This window comes from Lates calcarifer, unplaced genomic scaffold (genome assembly GCF_001640805.2).
Source record: "Lates calcarifer isolate ASB-BC8 unplaced genomic scaffold, TLL_Latcal_v3 _unitig_4506_quiver_2963, whole genome shotgun sequence".
In the NCBI taxonomy this organism is placed as follows: Eukaryota; Metazoa; Chordata; class Actinopteri; family Centropomidae; genus Lates; species Lates calcarifer.
The window spans coordinates 1-24,843 of NW_026116940.1; the positions used below are offsets into that span (position 1 = coordinate 1).

Here is a 24,843-nt window from a genome sequence, read left to right on the forward strand (position 1 = left end):
AGGACAAAATGTTGTTTGCTTAGTATGCATGTGACAGTGAGTCAGATCCTGCCAAGGACGTTGACTTTTGATTTCAAGTAAAGCAGCTAAATAATCAATACATGATGCACTTTTACAAACATTACTCCATGCGGTGCCTCAACTAATTTATTTATTGATTAGAAATACTTTTAAGTATTCAGGTCACATTGGAGTTTGAGGCTTCTTGATGTTACTAGCAAGCAATGGTGGAAGGAGTATTCAGCTTTTTGACATGAGAAGTATTAGCAATACAACATCGAAAAAAGTCTAATACTAGAAAATGTCCTGCTAATGTAAGGTTTTAGTTTATTTAGCTGAAGAGTTAGGAGAAGTGTCTCGACTGTCATGTGACCAGATGTGATCCTTAAACATACAAAGTACTCCAATTTTCAAATTTTCCATTTTCCATTTTTTGATTCAACATTCCATTGATATTTTTCAAAACAAGCTTCCAACAACATGCATGTTTTCATTCACTTGTAATTATCAAATCTTTAGGGCCTTTTTTTCCTTGCTTTCATTAATATGATGCCTGCAATATAACATTCAAGTAACATTTAAGTTATTGCACATGAGTTTAACTCAGTGAAGAAATTAATGTTGAATAAGAGTAAATTAATTTGTGATAATAGGGCTAAGTAAACAAAAAGTACAACAGATTTAAAACTGCTATGTTAGTATTCTAGGTTAGTATACTTTTCAGTATAATCGTCAGTCTTACCAGACCAGCTACTGTTGATACCACATGAATAAATCCAATCAAACAAAGCAGTGTGAGCCCTCTCATCTTGGAAATATCCTAACCTCTTATCTGCATGTATACGTGCTTTATAGTGTCACTGTCAGGAGGTGGAGTTTGTTCAGTTTTTGTACTTCAGTTGTTCTTTCATACTAAAAGTCCAACTCGTTTTTAAGTTTGTTGTTGATTTTGTTCTCTGCTCCTGAAAGGACACTGACATTGGATGTGATATAGAGCCCTATAATTTATTGAAAACCTTGTGGCTGTCTTCACCCAGTCCATACTTGGCCCACTACAGGCTCACTACCTGACTCAGACAATGACTTTGTGGAAAATGGCAAATTAGGAAATGAAAAAAAATCAGCAGTACTTCATGGTGATGTAAGTGTGTTGATTAAATAATCTCAAGTTCACACTCTTGTAATGTTAACACTTTGTCTCTGAGCTCGTGTCCAAGTCAGAAAACTCAATCATATGTTAATTATTAGTTTATGAAAGTCAAGTCCACCTACCTGCGCTTTCTTATTTTGTTCACTGCTTTCTACTGGTGCCTGAAATAGAAAGGGCAGAGCACTTTAATGAGAACTCATATTCATATTTACCCTCATCTAATGACATAACAGTGGTCGTTTGTGCCAGTTTGATTTGTTAAGTTAAAACTTGATCTCTGGCAAAGCGGGTGACACCATTACTAAGAACATTTGACACTAGAAGAGTCAAATCAGACTTTCTCCCATGAAGTCTACCCACCATTGAATGGGTTTAACATGACAACAAGTTAGTTGTCATGTTAAACCCATTCTCATTTTCCAGCCAGACTCTGCTCCTTGGTGACTCTGCCTGAAAATTGAATTTAAAATGAGTTGACCACTGTCCAAGGACAAAATGTTGTTTGCTTAGTAAACCATTTGGCAATTTGTAAAATCCAGCAAAGGATTTCAAATAAAGCAGCTAAAATGTGTACATAAAGCACTATTACAGAATTTTTCTTTCTACTGATTTTTTTAAAATACAGACTTGAACAAACTATAAAATTTACATGTATTTCAAGTTTGTGTTTATTTTATCAGAGCAGTGTCAGAATTAAGAATTAAAAAGAGTAATCCAAGGACATAGTAGTGTTTGGATAGTAGGGACACTGACCTTGGATTTTCAAACACACCAGCTACATAACCAATAAATTACCCTCTGACTTAGAAATAGCATGTTCATTAGTTCTTGTAAATGAAATGTATTTCTTGCTCTTGCTTTAGCTGTATCAAAATGGAAATTAAATTCTGATGCCTGCCACATGAAATTTAAGTTACTGCACAAGTAGAGTGAACTACAGAATTAATCTTAGTAGTTAGAAGGTATATAGTCCTTCCCTCTTACCGTTTTATCTGTCAATACCATGAGAATGAATCCTGTCAAACAGAGTAGTGTAAGTCCTCTCATCTTGACCATAGATCAGTTTCCCATCATTATGCACTGGCTTTATAGTGTTCATTTCAGTAGGTGGAGTCTTGGTGGAGACTGTTGTGTAACCACCTTTAGTGTATCTGACAAAGATACTTTATTAGTGGTTAATACCTGTGAGCTAAAAGCCCATATGTGTTGCACTTAAGTTATTCAGGTGACCAGAAACACAATTTCAAGTGAATCCTCTTGTTTAGTGTGTCTACCTCATGTTTAAACAGCAAGTAGGCACATTAGCACATTCTGAATTACTTTATGAGCTGGTGATGATTGCTGGCTGCAGGTTAAGTTTGTTTATCACACAAAACATATACATAATAACTATTATGGAAGCTTCAGCAACACCTCTGATCTCAAGTAAAAAAAACACCTGTCTTTACATAAGAATGGTTAATTCAATAGAAAGTCAGACAAAATGATCCTCTCCAGTCTGTTGTCATTCTTTTTCTTTGTATTTCAGTGCCTGCACTGCAAAGCAAGATGAGGTTAATCTACGCCTGTGTGTTGAAGACAAGAGATTTTGCCTTATCAACAATGGAGATGATGTTTCACCAGACAGGAGCCATGTTTACTACTTCTACGTCCAGGCACAGCTTCACATCATGAATACTGCCCCCCCCGTGCGCCATGTTGCGCGGTCTCCCGCAGCAGCTACAGGCGTGTGAGCGTAGAGCCTCTGAATATTCAAAAAGTAGATTGATTTGTTGTTCAATATGGGCAGATTACCATACTCTTTTGGTTTAGGAAACACTGGACCCTAGAACAGGGTTGGGGGCATATTTTCATGATGCACTGGTGTTCCTACTCATAACATTTAGTCAGTACTCCAGCAGCTACAACAGTAACGAGCTGCTGTCATATCTAATAACATATCAGAGAGACCGTAGCTGTACTTTTTACTTTAGTCCTTTAACCACAACTTTTGACTTTTACCTAAAAAGCATTATTTACACACTGATATGTTCATTTACCTTGTCGATGATGTAACTCGGTAACGTCCCTCCAGCTCTGGTTCTCCAGCTGACTCATGAGATCCATCAAGACCTCTGTACCATCTCTGTCTTCATTGATTGCAGAATCCATTGTCTACTGCAGGCACTAGATTCAAAAGTAAAAAGAACATGTTAGTGATAGAGTGAGGACAAACATTGTCCATAACTGATGCAAGTGACAATCCCATTGAAAACTTTCACTTTGGCGCTGCCTCGTGGTAAAAAACAGGAATTGTTTTTGAAAGACATTATATATATCATTTATATTGTAAGCAAATCATTATTTATATTGTAACCAAATTCAATGAGGCACAGTAGCTTGTGTGTTTCATGTATCATGCAGTGTCTGCATTTCACTATTGTGAATGGGAATGTGCACATGATGACAATTACCTAATGAGCTGCCTTGTGGGAGTGACATAACATGAACACACCCTCACTTTGTTTGCCCCTACTGCTGATAAAAACTGTCCAGTCCCACACAAAGTAAGTTGCCTCACTGACATCTTTAACTCCCATACACTTGAAGGTAAGCATGTTTTATTTATGGCTTGTTTAAATAAAACTAAACTACAACATGTACGGGATGAATGGTTATTTTGCAATATTGTTAAGTTCTTACTTTTTTTATGAAATAAAAACATTTTAAATACAGATAATTCTGCTGCATTATAACAGAATTAAGTTGCTGTTGATTGATTGAAATTTATCACAGATATAGCTTTTTTTTTAATGACAGGCTAAACATCCTTTGAGACTTAAATATTGTTACAGCATACTGAAAAGAAGGAGCTGGCTGGCTTATGAAGGTACAGGTGTTACCTGAAACCAGAGGAACTGGTGTGGCAACATGTGATGTTATGTGCAGAGACAAGACAAAAAATGGCATGTTTCTCTCCTGCTATCTTACTTTACAAAACAATGAACTCCTAGTCAACCACATTACATCTCTAGAGGGAACAATGATTTCAGGTATGCAAACATTGCATACTATGTTTGTGGGTTTTTGGTTTAGCTACCACTAAGGTTTAACCTGCTAATAGAAAAAGGTACACAGCTACACAACTACACTTTATAACATGGAAAATAAATCTCACCTCTGCCTCTGAAGAAACAATGTCTGCTGTCTACCTCCTCGTCGTCCTGCTGCTCCCTCTCGTGTCAGCACAGACTTATCACTGGGTCCTTGTCCGGCACCGAAAGTGCAGCCCAACTTCAACCTTCAACAAGTAACACACTCACATATTAACACATACTGTACTGTATATACTATATACAACTATGCAATGAAATACACAGAGCTAATGACCTCTGTCTGTCAACAGTATCTAGGCAAATGGTATGAGATTGAGAAACTCCCTGCAGCCTTTGAAAGAGGAAAGTGCATTGAGGCAAACTACGCCATAAGGAAAGATGGCACCATCCAGGTGCTGAACTCTCAGTTCTAGTAAGTACTGAGGTGGTTTTAATATCTGACTTGGCTCTGTTAGGAAGGAATAGTCCAACATTTTTGGAGGCATGCTTAGAGACTTTCTGTCCAAGATTTAGACAAAAAAGATCAGTACAACAACTCATTTGTATGCTAAATAAATTATATAGCTGCTATATGGCATATAGCATCTCTCAAGCACCATACTTAAGTACAATTTTGAGGCACTTGTACTTGAGTATTTCCATTTTATGCTAATTCATAAAAATACAGCACATTAAACTACTAGTGGTCACATTTTCATGTTGTTTTCTGGTTGTTTTCAGAGCTTTTTTCTCTATCTTTTTCTGCCCTCAGATTTATCTGATGTGCAGTGCAGCTACAACAGTTGAATACTTCTGACTTACAGTGGGCCTGATTCAAAGTTTACATGTTGTCAATTCTGCTGCATTATACCAGACTTAAGTTTGTGTTGATTGATTGAAATTTATCACAGCTATAGCTTTTTTAAAAATGACAGGCTATAAAATCCTTTGAGACTTTTTAAATATTGTGGCTATTAGTGGCTATTCCTAATAATACTATTAATTTACCTTTTAATCATCTCTGTGTGTCTTTGGACTTCATCCTCCCCTCTCAGGCATTAGTTTACTTTTTGGAGCCCAGTCCACAGCAAGAACAGAGCAGTTATTTGGCTGGTCCCCGTAGGTAAAGGATGTGAAGACTTCTTCCACCACTGATGCAAAGTCTATATTCCACTCAATTCAGCAGCCAGTGCACTGATGATCTGCCACACAAATTTAAATAATTCAAATAACATCATGCTACGTGCGTTGGACGCCGTGCGGTGATTCGGTGACACAATGTTCCACAGCTTCTGTCATCTTTACAGATGTATGGCTGCAGACGTCCTCTAACGTTTAGTGGAAATCCACACAGCTCCGTTACATCCAAAAATGTGGGGGAAAAATCCGACACTTCAATCCATAAATCTTCACGATGATAGTCAGTTTTGTTGTTTTCCACGGTGCATCCAACGTGAGTAAAATCCATTTCCCAAGGCGTGAAAAACCAAAACATACAAGTTTAACACTTCTTCCGGAGTCAAACACATGACCACCAATTGCTACCGGTGCATCTGGATCGTGGCAACAGGCGCAGCGACACCAAGTGTATGCCCTGAGAATAACAGTTAGCCTCCTGATTACTCCGGCCTGTGTGGCTGGCTATGGCTTTTATGGTGGATTATCTTTTTTATCAAAGAGAGGAAAGACTGGAGGCTACACTCTACCGTAGATTGAATGGTGGAGAATTGATTCGGTTTTTCTGACTGTATTATCTGCCAATTTTATAAATCTTTGTTACTTAACTCGAAAATGTGATGAAGTTCTGCTGATTTTGTGTGTCCCTCTAAGTCTCTCTTTGTGTCTCAGTAAGGACAAGTTTCAGGACAGCAGAGGGGACAGCAGTGGTTCAGGACCTGAGAGAACCTTGCCAGACTTGGAGTCAGCTTCTCGTATTGTGAGTAGCCTTCTTCACTTTTATCCTCTTCATCGTCTTTGTTTTTGTCATCACTGCTGCTGCCCTCTTAGACTGGCTTCCACCTCTTCTCATCCCCCTTTGTTGTTTCTTATTATCATAAGGAGTTAAGGATTACAGCTTCCAATAATTATAGTTCCACAAAAACTGGACAAAACAGACAGAAAAGTAACTAAAATGTTTTTGTACTGCCTTTCCAATCATCATTGTGATTATCTGAGCTCATTCTGGTTAAAGAGCGCACACATCTCATGAATGACAATGCTATCTGCTGATACATGACACAGCAGCCTCACTGCATTTCCAATGTCAAAGACAATGAGCCCGTCTGTCTCTCTGTGACTGTGAAAGCCTTGCATCAGTGGAAATAATCTTGTCGTCATAGATCTCAGGAGGTGTTTGTGTCCTTCGTAGGTGACTTCAGCATTACATCACTGGCACAGCTCTTTAATTCAAATCTCATGGGAACTAGATTTTACGATTTTAAAACCAGGATGGATTTTCCAGGAGGACTCACTGCTTTGTCTAGTTTTATTTTTTATTTACATGCTGCTCTCTACACACAGATAATATGTATGCAGACAATACTTATATTTACTTGAACTCTGCTTTAGAAATATGATGTATAGTAAAAGAATCTAATCAGCATGATCTTCTTTTTTCCTCTCTGTTTTTGTGACCTTTGCTCCTAGTTACTCCCTACAGCCCATACCTGGTTCTGACCACCGACTACACTACTTTGTCCGTGGTGTACTCCTGCACGGACATCCTCCGCCTGTTCCATGTCGAATATGCCTGGATCCTCGGCCGCTCGCGCTTCCTGCCCCCAGAGACGGTGCGCTACGCCAAAAATCTGCTGATCAGTGAAGGGATCGACCTGTTCAGGATGAAGGCCACAGATCAGATGGGCTGCAAGGATTACTAGGGACTGATGGAGACTCTCATTCACTGCACTGTAACCACTGTCCAGTAACCACACAGTGGATGTGGCAGGGCTTGACACTAATATTAGGGCTCTGCAGTGTATCTTGAGCATGTTAATTGATTTGTTGGATGATTGTTACAAGAGGATTGAGTTTTTGGAGACAGACAAGGTGTTGTATATCTGCATCTTAATGTTGTGGTCTTATTTTTGTTTTGTTTTATTTTTTTTTTTTGTTTGTTTTGTTTTTTGCATTTTTAGAGATGTTAAAAAAAGAAACAAATCTGTTAATTTTGTATTCAACCAGTATTGCAAATCTCAGTATGGTTTGCTTGATTTTTTGCTTGATGGTTTATTTTTCCAGCATCATCCTCATGTTGTACCTTCTCAGCATAATTCTGACAGAAGAGTATTTCACAAAAACTAGTTCAATCTGCAATGTTTCACTTTTTAAAACAGATTTTTGTCCATTCTGTATCAGCTGCTCAGACTGATTTTATAAAACCCACACCACACCAATGCCTATTACTCATTCCTTCATGCAGTCCATAATGTATTTCATATTGACTAAACAATGAAATAAGCATCTTGGAAAAAAAACTTTGGAAAGGTATATAATAAAGACATATTCATTACCCAGTCGTTTGGTCATTCTTCATTTTCTCTGTCATTCATCTGATGAAGATTGTCTTGACTTCTGCTGCAAAATAAAAAGGAAATAGTATTTTCAGTTCAAAAATGTGGCTCCTTGAAGAAAGTGTGAAATTAAAATCAAGAATCATAATATCAAGGAAATTCTTCAGTACAGTCTGGGCTAGGCTTGACTTGGCTGTGTGTGTGTTTGCATGTGTGTGTGTGTGTTGTGTGTGATGGGGTCTTCTGGCCTTCCTCCACTGACCCCACACACCACAGACCACAGTGAACCAGCAGATGAACAGCAGCACCTCTCTGCACGGCTTCATAATCCATTTACAGGTAAACAGCTGCAGAATTTGATTTTATTCTCAGAGATTCATGAAAAATTGGAAGGCTGCTATAGTATGTCGGCACTGATATATATTCTCTTCAGTTATTGATTCAGAGTTTAGGGTTTGTTATATTGCTGACTAAAAAACTAGAGCATGATAGGCATTTTTGTTCTCTTAGGAGGGCAAGATGAAGTTGTTGATCTGGCTCAGTATTCTCCTCTGCCTCTTTGCCTGTCATTTCACAGGTGAGTTCCTCTTTTTAAAGTTTGTTAAATTTGTTAATCTTACTGTAGTTTTTAAACTAAGGTTGTAACTGTATTTTACTGGTGTGTGTGTGTGTGTATATATATATACTATATATATATTACTTCATATATATTATATTATATATATATATACACACACACACACACACACAGTGAAAACACATTGTGGTTGAGACATAAGACCAAGTTTGATATCTGTACATACAAAAATCCTTATCAAAATAGCTGTTAATCATGTATGATTCTCCCCGATGTGACAGTGCTGGATTTGTTTTTGGTGACTGTGTGTACAAAGGGGACTTTGTCTAATGGTGAATTCCCCCTGGTTCAGTATGTGTGTGTGTGTGTGCTTGAATGGTCAGCAATAATATTTGAGGAGGAAGCAGGTATCCTGCAGTCCTCTGGGGGAAAGCTCAGTTTTCAGTTTTCCGGACATGAATCCTGTCTTTGTGAATGGGAAGCCATGGAATGCTTGGGAGTGTTAATTTTTTTTTCCTCTTTCCTCTTCTTCACAGAGGCCAGAGTCATCCCAGAAGGAGGTACTGTATATAAAAAAGTTTTTTTTTTTTAAAGACACGTCATATTTTACAATAAAACCAAAGATTTAGTTTTGGTGTTTTTCAATTCTCATCATTTGCTTTTAATATTTTCCTTAAAAATATGCAAACTACAATTTATGCAAAAATAGCCAGCAGTTAAAAAAAAAAATCTTTATCTTTGCTCTCTCTCTTTGCTTGTACCCCATTCCTGTGTTCTCTATGGTAAACGCAAAAAGTATCACTATGCCAAAAAGCAAAGATATGTAGCTAACCTCCAGTCAATGCAACATTCCTCACCCACGTGTCTCCTTCTCTGTCGGGTTAACAAAGCTAATTTCATTCCTGCCTCTGCTAACCTGTTATCCCTTGAGCTGCCGGCTCTAACTGAGACCTAGAATCAAACCAGCAAACCTGCTACACCTCTCCTTTATCCAGGCAATGAGGTGGGACTGGCTTCCTAATTTACAACAAATGAGAAGAACGAACCCTCCTCTTTTGGGTACCATGCTGTTACGGTGACCACTCCAGTGAAAGCCTCTGGTTGTCATTTACCGTCCACCAGGACAAATTGGTGATTTTGAGGATGAGGTAGACATACTGTTGTCTTCCATTCCTGAACATGAACTGTCTGCTACTATCGTAGGTGATATGAACGCCAACTTACACAATCTGAGCTCTCCAGACTTCCTGTCCCTGGTGTACTCATTTGACCTTAAAGCAGCTTTGCCACCTTCAGCTAAACCTCTAAAGACTGAACTCTTAGTCATCCTGGCTGATCAATCTCTCCATCACACTATCAACAACAAAAAACACCTCATCATCTCTCACCCCAACCAAGGTGATGAGAAACCATCATTGATGACCAGCCATCTTTTTCCAACAAGGTTGTGTCTGTCTCCTGGTTGTGCCACTTTGCAATATACAACATAAGAAAAATCAGGCCTTATTTGACTCAGTACACCACCCAGCTCTTGGTACAGGTCGTCACCTGTTGCAATGCCCTTTTAGTTAGGTCTCCCTTCAAGCACAGTGAAAATCTTAGAGATTAGTCTAGAATGCGGCAGCGCGTCTGGTTTTCGATCAGCCAAAAAGGGCACGTTACTCATCAACTCAACCATACAGGCTTATGGCTGCCTCTCAGCCACTGCCTTCCTCCAAGGATCATAAAAAGGTACACTTACTGTGCACTTTTTATCTGATCTCCTTGTACTTTGCCTTATTGAACACATCTAGTACTGCTCGAGTGTCATCCTTCCCTTGTAAGTCATTTTGGATAAAAGCATCTGCCAAATGATTAAATGTACATTCAGGATATATATGCCCCTTTTTGAAATTATGATGTCAAAATAGTTTCCAAATTGGATTTACAAAGTTATTATTTTAACCATTATACCATATAATATTGCAAGAACATCACCAGCTTCACCAGGTACCTGTTTTATGCTATTTTTTTTAAATAATGCTTTGTATTTATTATGTTTCTCTTAGGATTGTGTTTAATTGCCAAAATTAATATTTTAATGCAGCTACAACAGAAAAAAACATTTTACTAATCTAAAACAGCAGCTACAAATGTCAAGTATTGCATCTGTATGTGAGAGACCCAAGAAATATTTTTTAAACAATTTGGAATTTTGAACAATATTGTGATGAATATTGTCACAGCCGACCAGAAAATTTGCAGTCACAACATACTGCATGTTACATATTTTGAATGGCAGGTGTGGCTCACCTTCCCATGACAGGAAAAACCTGCTCTTCATCTTTTGGTCGCAGCCACTGTCTGAGGGTTGTGTAAAGACACTGTGGGGAAAGTACAATAGCTTGACTGAGCTAACTGAGTGTTAGGCAGCTTTAGAGAATCTGGGACCTGTCTAAATAGCAACACATCATCGTTGAATAACTGGTGGAATGTGATAGGTTATATAACAGTGAGTGTACTAGTGTCTGAGTGTGGATTTATCCATTAACTTGCTGTCCTTCCCTGACCTGTTGTGTGTGTGTGTGTGTGTGTGTGTGTGTGTGTGTGTGTGTGTGTTTTAGTGCCATATGATGAACCACCAGCTGTTCCCTACTGGCCTTACTCCACCTCTGACTTCTGGAACTACGTGGAATACTTCAAATCAATTGGTGCCTACAACCACATCAATGAGATGGCCCGGCCTTCTTTGCCCACCAGCCCCTCGGAGATACCCTGGGATATGAGACCAATGCAGGACACGAACACTGAGGGGGGTGGCAGGAGCCTGGAGGGGGAGAAAGGGTAGAAAGGGACCTATTACATCCAAAGTAACTATACAGGAATGCATTTCTTACTTTGATGGAAAGGAAATATGAGGAGAGAAGGAAAATAAATAAAATATGCACAAGAAATATATAAAATAAATGGGGTCATGGAAAAGAGCAGCAAATACAAAATGACCCCCCCTTAGAAGTTTAACACTTTGTGTGTTACTATAGCATAAAGGTAGAATTCAGAGTTAGAGGAAGTAGAACTTATGTAGGATTGTATAACCTCTTCATGTAATATACCACAAATAAACATGTTTCAAATACCTAATGGTGTCTATAAAATGTAATTTTATTTTATTCGTACTCTCTTAAGATCCTCTTAATTATTTTTACATTTATTACCCCTTAACTTAACTAACAAGAGGAATTCACATGGTATAAAACAGTATTGTTAATATGGATATTATTGCTGTACTCTCCTCATTTGTTACGGAACATAACTACTGTTTACAGTGTCACTGTAGGTTAAGAGCGGACCAAGCGACAGAAGCGACAGCGGGCACAATTTAGTGTTGCACACTTTGTTTTGTTTACGAATGCAGAGAAGCTAGCCTTGCTAGCGATAAAATATTTCTAAACTAACTGCTGCTGAATCGTTGCTGAAATAAAATGAAACCTGCAGTGGATGAGATGTTTCCTGAAGGAGCGGGTCCCTACGTGGACTTGGACGAGGTTGGTTCAGTTGAAATAACAGCATGAATCATTCAAATATCGGCTAATGCTAAAGCTAGCTAGATCGGTAACGAGAAAACGTAACATTCGGAGAAAAACGGCATCGTTAAACTACCAAAACAATCAAAAATACCTATTATGATAGATTAACTCAAAGCTCACTATCACACAAGACAGAGAAAAACAACAGATTCTTTCAAATGACAAGGTGGAGCTAGTTAATGTTTAGCATTTTTGCTTGGAAAATGACTGGAAGGTTTCTTTGTTTATCAACATAGTTGCAGAGTGATTTTCTTTCAATCGACAAATCGTTGCAGCCCTAGATTGTTTATCCCTTATTACTTACCGTCAGTGTAAAATAGTGTGGGTATCTGATGTCTGATTGTACTGTTGTGTATTAACAGGCAGGAGGCAGCAGCGGCCTGCTCATGGACCTGGCAGCCAATGAAAAAGCAGTGCACTCTGATTTCTTTAATGGTAAATGTCTCTGACGCTTAACCACCCCCCCAACCAATGTTTTTTTTCCTAATGTGGACAATGTTTCACTGAAAATATTATTAGCACATAAGTCACCTGGTCTTTGTCTAGTGAGGGCACAGAGTTCAGCAGAAGTTAATCATGAATCTTGCTTAATCTGACAAGTCTCACGAGTGAGCACAATTTTTTTTGATTTGCATCACGACTGAAACTGAAATGATCAAAGCTACATGGCCTGAACAGAAATAACAAAATACGCCCGTGTCATTTTAATGATCGTATCTAATGGAGAAATGTGAAGTGAAGAAAGAAATGCCCCCAAGTGTCTAGTTACAAGTGTGGGTGGCCAACTAAAGCAAGCAAAACATGATTTGTTTCCATCTGTTCAGTTGCTTGTTACCACGCTTGTAACCAGACCCTTGGGACTTTAGATGTGAATGGCTATGTTTACACACATTTAGATTATCTGAAATTCCTTTTTAGTAGGAACTGCAAACTGGTCACTAGTAAGTTTTCTTAGAGATCATATTATTAACTTAAATACTTTCAAAGTATTCAAAGATAGTTTCAGTATTATGAAGCAGTAAAGGGAGAACCCAGATTAGTGACAGACTGCATGGAAACTGGGTTTTAGTGGAGGCACATTATGTAGTTTCTTGCTTGAACCACATTGTCTCCTCAAATTAACCCTCAAAAATCCAGTCGTTCCCCTGTAAACACCAGTTTATGCGTGAGAACACGTAAACACATACAGAGAGGACGCACAGAAACACTAAGCTAATCTGTTTTCCGTCTTGCAGCGCTGGCTGCGGGCGAATCAATTTTGGCTCAGCAGCACATGACCTAGAAAGAAAAAGCTGATTGTTAAAAAGAGGGGAGCAAAAGGAAAAAAAGGAGGAAAGGAGTGGAGAAGAGGAGGATAGTAAAGTGAGTTAATAGCTGCTGTAAGACTGAAACTCAGCGGGACACCTCGCCAGTCAGCTGCTTTGAAACACACACACACACAGAGGTCCTTCATGCTCATAATACATGCACTCAAAGTATTGTAATGCCATGCTTAATTTTGAAATAGATACAGCTGTTACACATGATCAGATGTATCCAAAATGATAAAACGTAGTGGTCTGGAACTAGCATGCCCTGCCAGTCACAATAAAAACTTTAAATTTTATGAGGGTCTGTCTTGTAAAAGCAGAAGAGGCTTTGCTTTTATCATCTAAGAGGACAGTGGGTAATTATAAAATGTGTCTGTGTTTGTAGATCTAATCTGATGATGCAACACCATTGTTTGATTTCAAGAGACTTTGCCCTTCGTTGGAGTTCTGTAGGAATGACAGGATATGACAGTATAATGTTTAGTGATGTTTTAAGTTCAACTCAACAGTGTGAAACATGGGCAGTTTTGATTGGACCATGTTGTGAAAATAATGGATGGTAAAGACTACCATTCCCTGGGGCTAGGGCAAGCTGTTTGACTCATTGACTCATTTATTGGACAAAATGTTGGAACTTCCTGTTCCTGGAAGCCATTGACACATGAGAGTTAACAATTTCAACTCTTGTGGGGCAAAATCAGTTTCTGGACACTCTTGCAAATTTCTACAATTTCTACAAGTATAGCAGACATAAATGACAGCTATACAGCCTATAGAGATGGCTGCAAGACATTTCTAACCTTTAACTTTGTCTGGAAAGTCCTCAAGGATTATTTCAGCATATTCTGCAACAATTACTTCATGGTGGATATGTCCAGTAACAAATGTTTCCACAGCAGTATAAGCAGACAGCTCAAAAGGTCAGTTTCCATTTCACATCGTACACAGACTCACAGTATTTGATACAAGGATGACAATGTTTTAAGTAGTATATATGACTTGAAGGAGAGTCTAGAGTTCAGACAGGCACAAAAGACATCAGAACTAGTGATTGAACAAAACAAGCAAATGAAAGAATTGAGTCTGGGCTTATAACTGCAATACTGGGCATTTTGGGAAGATGATTGAGGAGATCCATTTGAAGGGAACCCACTTCTGCAAAATCAACTCACTCTGGCTGTTTCAGACATTCAAAGGACATGCTTGGTGTCAGGGCATATTAAAAAGTCACAGGGCAGGAAGAGACTTGCAAAGTCTTCTAATAAAGCCTTCTGAAGCTATGTCCACATCTGTAGTGGCTGAGGAAAAGTGTAAAAGTCCCAAGGGCTTGAATAGATTGATCACCTGTAGGGCCTGCAACTAACATTATTTTCATTATGGACTCATCTGTCAGTTATTTCCTCATTAATGGGTCAATCCTTTGGCCCATGAAATGTCAGTAGAATAGTTGATTTTTCTCAGTTGGACTCCTCAGGCGCCTTTTGTTGAGAAATTTGGAAGTCATATCTGCAGCTCAAGTACAAACAAAGGAGTGAAATATAAACAAAAAGATACAGCATATGTTGAGAAGTTTTAGCTGGTCCAAACTCAGCAGCCAGGGTCAGAAGTCATTATATATAGTATAGCTGAGAATGTAGGAGTTTTTGGAAACAGCTGACTAATTCTAACCCTGTTCTCTCCCTGTCTTTGTCTCTTTTTCTTTCCATCTTGTATTCTTACTCTCGTTTCTATCTGCAGACTTTGAGGATCTTTTCGATTCGAGAGTGATGACATGATGTGGTGTGTGTGTTGATGTGATTGTGTACATAAAGAAATCGTAAAAAATGGGCTTCTGACTAGAAGTTTTCTCTTATTTGTACAGCCCCCGTCCCACATGTCACTCACCACCATTCTGAAATAAAGCCTTTTTGTTTTTACAAAAAAAAAAGAAAAGCTGTCATGGTGAACCAGGTGTCTGTGAATTCTGAGAATCCCTTACATTCCAGCTTTAGAGAAAATTATGAGTATGGTTTTGGCGTTGTCGTGTTTGAATCTGCTCCTGACTGGATTGTAGGTTTGCAGGCTCTGTGAAACACCTGTTAACAAACATAATTACATACGAGATACAGTGTTAACATGACCACTAAATGTTTGGTTGGAGCACGATGGGACAGGAAAGGGGCTGCAAAAAATGTGGAAATGCTAAAAAAAAAATACAGAGCAAATAAAGGATTCAGGTGGAGGCTCCAGCAGTAAAATGGTTTGTCGACAGGTCAGCAGTAAGACAGTCAATATCTGTAGAGATTCAGTCAGCTATCATGAAAAGGGAAAATGAAAAAGATGTGATTTGACTTGTAAGATTAGAATCACGTCTCATGTGTCTCACCTGTCTGTCAAATGAGCTGTGGAGTTTTTGTATCATCAGTTCTGATTTTCCCCTGAGACGATGCAGGCCCACATAAACCAGCTGTATGTGTAGGTAAAAGACAAGACCAAGGAATAAGATGTCTGAATTTTTGCAGTCTTGTATTTACATCACATGTTTACATGAGAATTGTACACATATTACAGAAACAGGAAAACAATTCTAAAAAGTTACACTCCATGGCCAAAAGTATGCAGGGATTTGCTCCTATTCAGCCTCAAGAGCATTAAAGAAGTAGGGTACTGATGGTGGGCGATAAAACAGTGTTCCTGTTCATCCCAGAGGCGTTGGATGAGGTTGAGGTCAGAGCTCTGTGTAGGCCAGACACTGGACTTCACTCTGTGTACAGGGTACTGTCACGTTTCCTTTAGTTAGAACTAATGACTGTGCTTTAACAATAAGCCTCAGTGTACATACAATAGGGACATACAGAGGTATAGTCTTTATGCTGAATTGAACACTGGCATAACAGACAGGTGGCAGCTATTTTCAGAAATTTAAAAATAGAATAATTGTGTCTTCTCTCCAAAGTACAATAAAATAATATTTAAAACTGATTTTGTCCTCAAAAAATATGATTTATTTTGAGTTAAATTACCTTTGATGTAAAAAGTGAAAAATCACAATTTCTCCATAAACTAATAAAATCTCATTAACCAGCCTGATTGCTATAACTGAATCACAGGCCAGTCAGATGTACAGATGTTGCATCATGCATTACAGCTATACGACTTTAGTGTAGAGACACTAAAATCACTGCCAGTTTGTCTTACAAGGCTGGCATGCCTGAACACAGTTAAAGTGAGGAGGAAACTGTAGATTATCAAATTCCTCATGTGTAGACCAGCTGTCCCTGTGTGTTCAGGTTTAGACAGAAGCTGTGGTTTAGGCCTCACTGAGGTCTCTGAGAAGTGCTTATGTGGCACCTCAGCTCCCCTTCATTATTTCCTCATGTTTTCTCTCTTCTGTCCCCTCTTCTATCTTTCTGTTACTTACTTCAGAGTCATTGCTGCATCCCCAGACCAGATCCAGAGTTGGATTTCTAACCTTAAATGTGAATCAGAATTAAAAGCATGTTTGTTAAATGAAAAAAAAGTCACTTTGGGGCAACTTCTCTCTTCTCTCCATTTCTCCACGTCTCCATCTCTACTTAAAACCCTCCCTCCCTCTCTCCTTTCCTGTTCTTAATTACGGTGCCTGCGATTGGTCCAGAATTTCTGAAAGTTGCAGCCAATAAGGTGTCTTGTTGAAGTGGCCCTTGACCCCCTCAGGTGCTCCCTGTGTGCGTTTTTCTGTGCGAGTGTTAATTAATACTTGTGTGTGTGTTTGTGTGTGTCAGAGATGACGGGCCTGGTTTAAAACCGTGCAGGATCCCTTCGTCAGGGCAGTCTGAGAGACGGCCGCTGGGACAGGGTGCAACAGGATATCACCAACACACACACACAAACACACACGCTTAGTGTTTGAGCCCAGGTGGACAGAGTCATCTCGCTTCAACATCTGGATCTGCAGGCCGACACACCAATAAGACAACCACAGGTAAGACACCAAAAACAAACCGCGTGTTTACACTGGTAGATTTAGGTACTTACCCAGGGACTCAAGTTCAGGTTGAAATCAAGTTTGGCTGCTCAAAACACCTGGTTCTGTTTTTTACCATGACAAACCAGCCAGAACATGTTTGTTCAAAGCCTCCAAACTTTGAGTTCACTTCCAAACTGCAGGGGTCACTACAACAGCTCTCCAGGTGAAAACTAGCTCAGTCTTGGGTCTCAGGTTGTGATTGGAGTGTGAATTTAACACCTTCCAACAGCGCTTCATAAGGTTTGTAGGTTTGTCTGTGCTACTGACCACTTTGAGCTCCTGCTTTTAAAGATGCAGCTGTATGAAGAAAATAGCTCAACTAGTGGATAAAAATGTGATTTTGCTTCCTTGGCTGGATGAACCAATAGATATTTGAGTGTACTGGAAATAAAGCATAATTTTGAATATTTGATATTTGTGCCTTTGGTGTCAGCAGGTGAGGAGAAGGTGTGAGAAGTCATGGCTGGGGAAGGAGAACCGGTTTCTCCGGTGTATTCATCACTGCTCTGCTGGCTGTGATGCTGCTGCCTGGTGAGTACACAGTGGGGATCAGACATTGCATAAAGTCTCATAACCAGGCTCAGTATGTCAAAATATATGTCACTATACTGAACAGATACTGTGATATAATACGGAATTTACTGATTATTCGTGGCTGTCATGGTGCTTTACTGCAATAAGAGTAGAAACACCACTGTAAATCTGCTGGAGAGTTTAATTTAGGGCTGCAACTAATGATTATTTACATTATCAACCAACTGATCGTTTTTTCAACTCACTGATTAAATCATTCCGTCAATAAAAAGACAAAACAGCCAAAAAAAGTCCAACCCCCAAAACTATTCAGTTTACAATCATATAAAACAGAGAAAACTGAGAGGATGGCTGATATTTTTTCTTCACATGACTTAATTTATTCAGCTATCAAATGACTCATTCAAGTGATGCATTGATGAAAATGTCAGCTATTTTAGCCAACCATTTTAGATGGTCATAATTTAGAACTTTTCCTTCCTCTCCTCCTACAGCATTTGATATTGTCAGCATCGGAAAGTTGATGAACATTTTTTTGAATTAGCTGCTTCATTTAGCTGGACACACACGATCACATAACACTGTAGAAAAAAAGGAGGAGGAGGTGTGTGTAGTGAGATTATAAAACACAAACAAACAGTAATTTCACCACCCAATTCAAAATGACAACTGGTAAAGGATAATCACGGTGCTGATGATGATATTCACACTCCAGTATACATATTATAGTTCTGTCTGCTTTTCAAGCTACGCTGTTTAGAGTTGAGAAGAAACTAAATGCTGACTTCACAATCTTATCTCTGTAAAAATACAGAAACATTGGCAGCAATTATGCAGCAGAATCACCTCTTGTTAGTGTGTATTTGCCTTGGAAATATACACATCCTCCACCTAGTTACTTTTCTTTCTCTTCATCCACAAAATTATTCTCAACATATTACTCAACCTTAAGTTGTTCTGTTTGCCCTTACACCTCATAATTTATAAATACATTTTAGTTGACTTATAGCTTCACATTCTGCATCTCAAGGTTTTTGTTTGTTAAGGCAATGGGTTAGCTGGAGTGCTGTGGGTTTCTGCCCATCACCAGTTCATGGACTTGGACTCACTAATACCTATCCTTGCTAACAGTGGTTGTAACTCAACTTCATATATATCATAATCTGGCTGTCTGATGTAGCCTGTAATGTCCATATATCATCTTATGGACAGTGGCTCCTCCACCACCTGTTTCTACTTTGACTGGTATATTTACAAAGCTACAAGGCAGTGCTCAGGTCTCGTCTTTCCATTTAAAATGTTTTTTTTTTTTTTAAATTGTGCCGTCCAAAAGGGGAAAAGAACAGTTGTAGTAGTAGGGGGAGTTTTTCTTTCATCGTTCCTGGTCCTGTAAAAAATTAGTACCTGTCAGCATCACCTCCTCCTCTGCCCTCTTAAAGCTCAGCTGTTTCCAGATGTGCCAGCCACTTTTTTATTTTATTTTACAGGCTTGTAAAAAACAATACAGCGGATACACTGAGGCAGCAACATTTAGCCCACCCCCCTCCACCACATCAGGTCACCTTCACTTCCCCTTCTTTATTTAATTCTTTCTTAATTCTTTGCAGATTCATACATTTTTCTTCTGTGACCTTACACACCACAGTGCACATCTCCCTGTGTACTCCATCAGAGATGATGAAAACTCTCTTTTTTTTAAATCAGGAGATGTTTTTCTACTTCCGACACGCTCTATGTAACCCTGAATTATCCCCTCTGGATCTCTCCTTTAAAGCTCTCATCTGTTCCCCCTCTTATTCTTCCTCCTGTCCCCCCCCCCCCGTAAGGCATTAACACCTTTTTCCTGAGGAGATGAAAGGAACCAGCAGCAGAGCTGAATCCTCTGTTCCCCCCAGCTGCATGGGGTCAAACGGCACACATGTGTGTATGGGCTCAGACACACACAAAGTGCACACACAGCACTTTGAAAACGCAGCGTGGGGTTTGCTGTTACAGGCTTACCTATAAAATCTACAAAGAGCTGCAGTCACCAGTGCTTCAGGCAGAGCCAATTACCTCTGCCCTATTTAATGAATAATATCTGCCTTAAGTGTTTGAGGTTTATTGTCATATTATCACAAATGTATTACAGACATATTTCATAGTCAGACTAGATGGAGTAAGCAATTTCCAGGACTTAATCTTGACTTGACAGAAACGTCTTGATAAATCTGTTTTTGCTTTTCTTTCTTCATCAGCATTCTTGTCTGCTGGACCAATTGGGCAAAAGGCCAAAGGAGATGGTAAATATGTGTTTTTTTGCCTTAGCAGACAGTTACACAGGGTTTCTAAAAAGTAAACAGCGGCAATTTGCCAGGGGTGAAAGACCATGAAAGCTATTAATGAGTCCATGAGGGTGTGTTGTGATTGAAATGTAACACCCAAATTCATCACTACACCTCACCTCACTTCAATGTAGCATCAACGCTTAACCTTATGATTGATATCTAAGATAATATGATAGCTTAAGGATACCTAACCTCAAAATGTAACAAGTTTGAATCCTTGAATATCTTGTCATAAAGTTTAAAAGTCACTTGGAAATCCTTGACTTTGATGTCCAAGTGAGTTTGGAGGCTCTGGGATCAGCGTGCCTTTCCCTTTTCTTTCCTGCTCCTCAGTGGGAGAGAGCATCCAGGAGAGGGCTGCTGCTGCAGCGTTACACAGGAGGCTGATCCGCAACCGCAGGAACATCAGCTGGTACAAACAGCACTCTGACTTCTGGGGCTGGTACAAGTACTTCACTGACAATGGCAACCAGGAGGCAGTGAGTGAACACACACCCACCCACAATAAACTCTATTATCACTTGACATTTTTAACATTTGGTGTTTTTATGAAATTCTTAAGGTGATACGCCACCTAAAGTCTGTGTTTTTAGTATCACACATCACCACTCTTCCCTTGTAGGCTTGAAAAGTAACTCTTTCCGATATCAGAGAGGTCACAATAGATTTCTGATCCTAAGTTTTAAAGTTGCGATTTATAGAAATGATGGGTCAAATTATATGTCGAATGAGAGAATCACAGGTAATAATCATCAGACTCTGCTGTTCCATTACATTTAGCTCTATCAATTTTAGCAATTTGGCATTTTTAAGCTGATTGTTTTGGTTTTTTACAACGCACAACTAGTGTCGTTTTTCGACACAGCTGGCAGCAGCTTTGTGCCACAAAGGCTTTGAATCAGCTTTAAATCCATTTCCCCACCTGTGCTTTCAGTATGTTCAAAACAATCATCCACATAATGATATGTATGGTAAATAAACTGAGCATTATGGCCATCCAGTGGAATGCTTGCGGAAGGATTGCTTTGATAGGTTTGTACTGATGTTTCCATACTTTTTCCACTATGAAGAGAGACATTTAAAAGCCAAAAAGAATTTGGGTATAACTTCAAAGTCTGTTCTTTGTTATTGCCTAAAATGTGTCCACAGTGGTAGCTAAATCAACTCCCCAGTAAAGCATACCTCTCATCCCCTCTCAGGTTCAGGAGATGGACCGTATCTACCTTGCCTACCTCCAGAACAAAAACCGTGCTGAGGGACGTCGCTCCTACAAGGCCTACCTGCGCCACCTGGGGGACATCTACAAGTCCTGTGCCGATTCTGATGACCCTAACTGTGTGGCTTCCTACACCAGCAGGCCCAAACCTAAACCTGAACCTCCTAAACCTGCACCAGTAAAAACTTGTGATCCGACCAAGGATGCTTACTGCCTGTATGCTGCTTTGGTCCAGGGCAAGAGCCCCTACCTGCCCCTGGTGCTCCCAGTTGCCACCCCTGCCCCAGCACCAGTCAAGGCCCCAGCTCCTCTGTATGTCCGCTCTGCTGCCCCAGCAAAGGATCCACAGTCTGGATATTACTACTACGCTCCATCCGCAACACCTTTCCTTTCCAAGGTAGGCCTGGCAGTGTTGGTCATCGTACATCACTCCAGGTTACTGACAAATATAATATTTGGTACATAGCATGCCAAGAAATGCAATTCTTAGCAATTTGAATGCAAATCACATTATATTCATTATTTGGCTGTTAAATTGATCAAGTGTTTCTCAAAACCAGTGCCCCCTTGTGGTAGTTCTGAAGGAGACGCAGTGGCAGTATCCCTCTTCCAATTGATTCAATACTGAGAATGAAGGGCATAACAACACCCTACTGTACATGTTTTCACCTGGATTGTCCTGGATATATTTTTCCACAAAAATCCAAAATGTATAAATTGAAAGATAATATGGCATAAAAATCCATATACTGTAAGATGCAGCACTACACTCTCTAACTTGACACAATTGTATCACATCTGCCTCTATTTTTCACGCTTCAGGAGCAGAAGGCTGAGCTGTTGCGTATCTGCTCTGCTGATGATGTGGAATGTCTGCAGTACCATCTGAGAGCTGCCTTTGGGTACACACCTTCCGCCGGGCCCCTGCCTTCCTACGCCCACCTCGGTTGTGATCCCAAGAAAGACCCCACCTGCAAACCCAAACTGGTGCAGAAAGCCCCCTCTGGTCTCTACCTGCAGTACCCTGGCTGTGATCCACTCAGGGATCCCTTCTGTGCCTATGCTGCCTCCCTTGCAGTACGTTTCATGTATACATAGGAGGATAGATTTACTAACTAGGTCTTATAGATTTTAGTGTGTGCTTTCTGTTTTTTTATGATGGAAGTTGTTTTGTCTGTCCCTCCAGGCGCCCCGTGCCCCTAACCCCCCTGCACCTGCTGGGCCTGGATCCTGCAACCCTCTTTTTGAAGACGGCTGTAACCCTCTTACTGCCACCAAATTTGCCACTCCCCCAGAGGCGTACAATACCGAGGAGACAGATGAGGCTGCTGCCATTCGTGCTGCCCCTCCTCCTACTGAGCAGAACAACGACCCCTATGCCATGTTCAGGAATCCTTATGCTCAAGCTAATAGGGTTACTGATCCTTACGCTATGTACCGCCAGGCCAGTGCCCAGCTTCTCCTCCAGCTGCTGACCCATATGCCATGCTCCGCCGATACATGACCCAAGCTCAAGTTAATGACCCATACGCTCCACGCATGGAGGCTGCTCCAGAGTCTGACCCCAATGATCCTTTCTCTGCAATCCGCGAGGCTGCTGCTGCCATGCATCGCCGCGGTCCTCCCACACCAAGGCAGCAGTACCCTTTTTCTGGTTCCAATTATGAAGAACCTGCTCAGGAGGAGCGCCACCCTCTGGGACCCCCAGGTAAAACCAAGGAGGGCTATGACTGCTTCATCGGCTACGACCGTGAATGCTTCCCTGTGAAGCCTGAGAAGCCTCGTTCTGGGGTTCATCGCCACATCCCCTACCCTGCTGAGGCCTATGAGCCCCACCTGAATGCTGACGGCACAAGAAACGGAGTTCTGGAGCCTGCCAACCCACACTGTGACCCCGAATATGATCCTGACTGCCGCCTACGTCGATACAAGCCTGAGCAGGCCCATGCCGAGGCCCAGCCCGAACATCACACCGAGGAGGACCATGGCCAGGGGGCAGCAGAGAGCGAACAGCAGCCAGAGCAGCAGGAGCAGGATCAGTACGAGGCAGAGCCGTACCAGAGTGGCCAGGAGGAGCCTCACATGTCCTACCAGCCACTCTCACAGGGTATGCCCAGCCTGCAGGACATACTGAGGCGCTACGGAGACCAGTACCCTGAGCAGGATGATCACAGAGCTTATGCAGATGACTACCGCAAGAAATAAATATGCAAACGCACTCATGCATGCAGATGGACATGAATACACAGTCCCGTGCGTTCTTGTAGCTTAGCCCATGACTGCCTTGTGCAGTGCACAACCAGTCCAAACTGGACCAGATATGGGACACATGAGAAGTTGATGGACCCAATGAGCGAGTACATGCACGAACATCCACACATAGCCTCCAGCTGTAGGAGCATGCTCAGAAAGCTGAATGTGTTCCAGCAATGTTTTCATCTCTTTAGCTGCTTCAGATCTGTTGCTTTGGCCTGTTGCTTTCCAGCTTCAAACCTCCTCAATCCACTCAAATGTGTAATGACGCTTGACGCTTCGCTTCACTTCTGTATCTATGCATCTCACATTTTTTACAATTTGTTTGTTGCTTTTTGTCAGTGATAGATTATGTAAAGTTTTTTTTTCATTTTGAATGTTCTAATAAAAAGCTCTAGAAAGCTGTTTTTGCATCATTTACTCAATCTTGACATTTGACTCAACTTGATGACTTGACCATAATTGTCCACTGATATGACATGTTACAACTGACTTACAATACTTAAAACAAATTTTGTTTGCATGCAACTGTGGCATGAGACGGATTGAATGACATCTAATATGGGTCTAAGCCAAAAAATGTCAAATTCTACAGCAGCTAATGCCATATTTTCATTAGCTCCTCCCTGCTTGCTAAATGCCAGTGTCTTTTAAACTCCACACCTCCAGTTTGTATTGCAGTATTTCTGCTACAAATTTGAAGTTCTCAAACGCCAGCTTAAAACTATTTTTAATGAAGCTTGAAGCTGAAAATAATGTGTTCTCACTTGATGAGGCTTCCTGCAGAGCAACATAAGAAAACATACCATTGTTTTCACAGGCAGAGTAGCACTCCCCCTTACTAGTAACCTGATGCATGTGTAAATGTAAAAAAAGATATATATATTTTTTTTTTTGCAGAAACAGGCTTCTGCAAAATGTTCGGTCATATCACTGCAAAAAATATACAACATACAAGTTCACCAAAAAGCACCAAAACAGTGTTGATGACATCCCTTTTGTCACGCAGAAAATGAGTTTTTGACACTACAATGATACATACATACAAGACTTTAATAAAAACAAAATTTAAAAAAACTTTGATTCATTAGTTGAAAAATGCCAAAAGTGTCTGAACAAGGTATTCAAACAGGATGAATGTTTGGATCCCTTCTCCATTCAAGGTTTCCCATTGTGATGTCAGAAATGAAGTCGATTTTTAGGTTGGCATGTCAGCCAAGTCAAACAACACCTGAACTTCCACTGATGACTCCACAGATTGTTTGTGAAAGGGATTTCTCTGCCCCTCTGCTCTTGTCTTGCCCTCATCTGACTTCATGTGTTGAGTTGATGACTG

The 24,843-nt window shown here is 40.2% G+C and overlaps 4 protein-coding genes across 4 annotated transcripts; all 4 read left to right on the forward strand.

Moving 5' to 3' along the window:
• Positions 1–4,391: 4,391 nt before the first annotated feature.
• Positions 4,392–7,646, forward strand: LOC108900050 (apolipoprotein D-like; the record flags this gene model as incomplete). Its single annotated transcript, XM_051068389.1, has 5 exons — positions 4,392–4,439; positions 4,536–4,657; positions 6,073–6,081; positions 6,138–6,160; positions 6,871–7,646. Coding segments are annotated over 5 exons (435 nt in total), but the record flags the coding sequence as incomplete, so codon positions are not given.
• A 359-nt stretch (positions 7,647–8,005) lies between these two features.
• Positions 8,006–11,433, forward strand: LOC108900053 (otospiralin-like). The gene is given in 5 exon segments (XM_018700857.2): positions 8,006–8,075; positions 8,247–8,313; positions 8,850–8,873; positions 10,917–11,033; positions 11,036–11,433. Coding segments are annotated over 5 exon segments (321 nt in total). The 5' UTR covers positions 8,006–8,030; the 3' UTR covers positions 11,104–11,433.
• Positions 11,434–11,667: 234 nt separating this feature from the next.
• On the forward strand, positions 11,668–14,964 carry LOC108900051 (COP9 signalosome complex subunit 9-like). The gene is made up of 3 exons (XM_018700855.1): positions 11,668–11,837; positions 12,242–12,314; positions 14,927–14,964. Exons 1-3 carry the CDS (start codon positions 11,775–11,777, stop codon positions 14,962–14,964), a joined length of 174 nt encoding a protein of 57 aa, XP_018556371.1. The 5' UTR covers positions 11,668–11,774.
• Positions 14,965–15,838: 874 nt separating this feature from the next.
• On the forward strand, positions 15,839–23,902 carry LOC108900052 (uncharacterized). The gene is given in 9 exon segments (XM_051068388.1): positions 15,839–15,908; positions 17,106–17,132; positions 17,619–17,708; positions 19,949–19,993; positions 20,372–20,517; positions 21,238–21,651; positions 22,077–22,331; positions 22,441–22,706; positions 22,709–23,902. Coding segments are annotated over 9 exon segments (2,064 nt in total). The 3' UTR covers positions 23,460–23,902.
• Positions 23,903–24,843: the final 941 nt, after the last annotated feature.

Bases quoted from the DNA above. Each gene is read 5' to 3' on its own strand.
- LOC108900051 (XM_018700855.1), top strand. From the start codon at position 11,775: ATGAAACCTGCAGTGGATGAGATGTTTCCTGAAGGAGCGGGTCCCTAC. The intron at 11,838-12,241 runs GTTGGTTCAGTT...GTGTATTAACAG, and splicing joins CCTACGTGGACTTGGACGAG to GCAGGAGGCAGCAGCGGCCT. The intron at 12,315-14,926 runs GTAAATGTCTCT...TTCTATCTGCAG, and splicing joins GCACTCTGATTTCTTTAATG to ACTTTGAGGATCTTTTCGAT.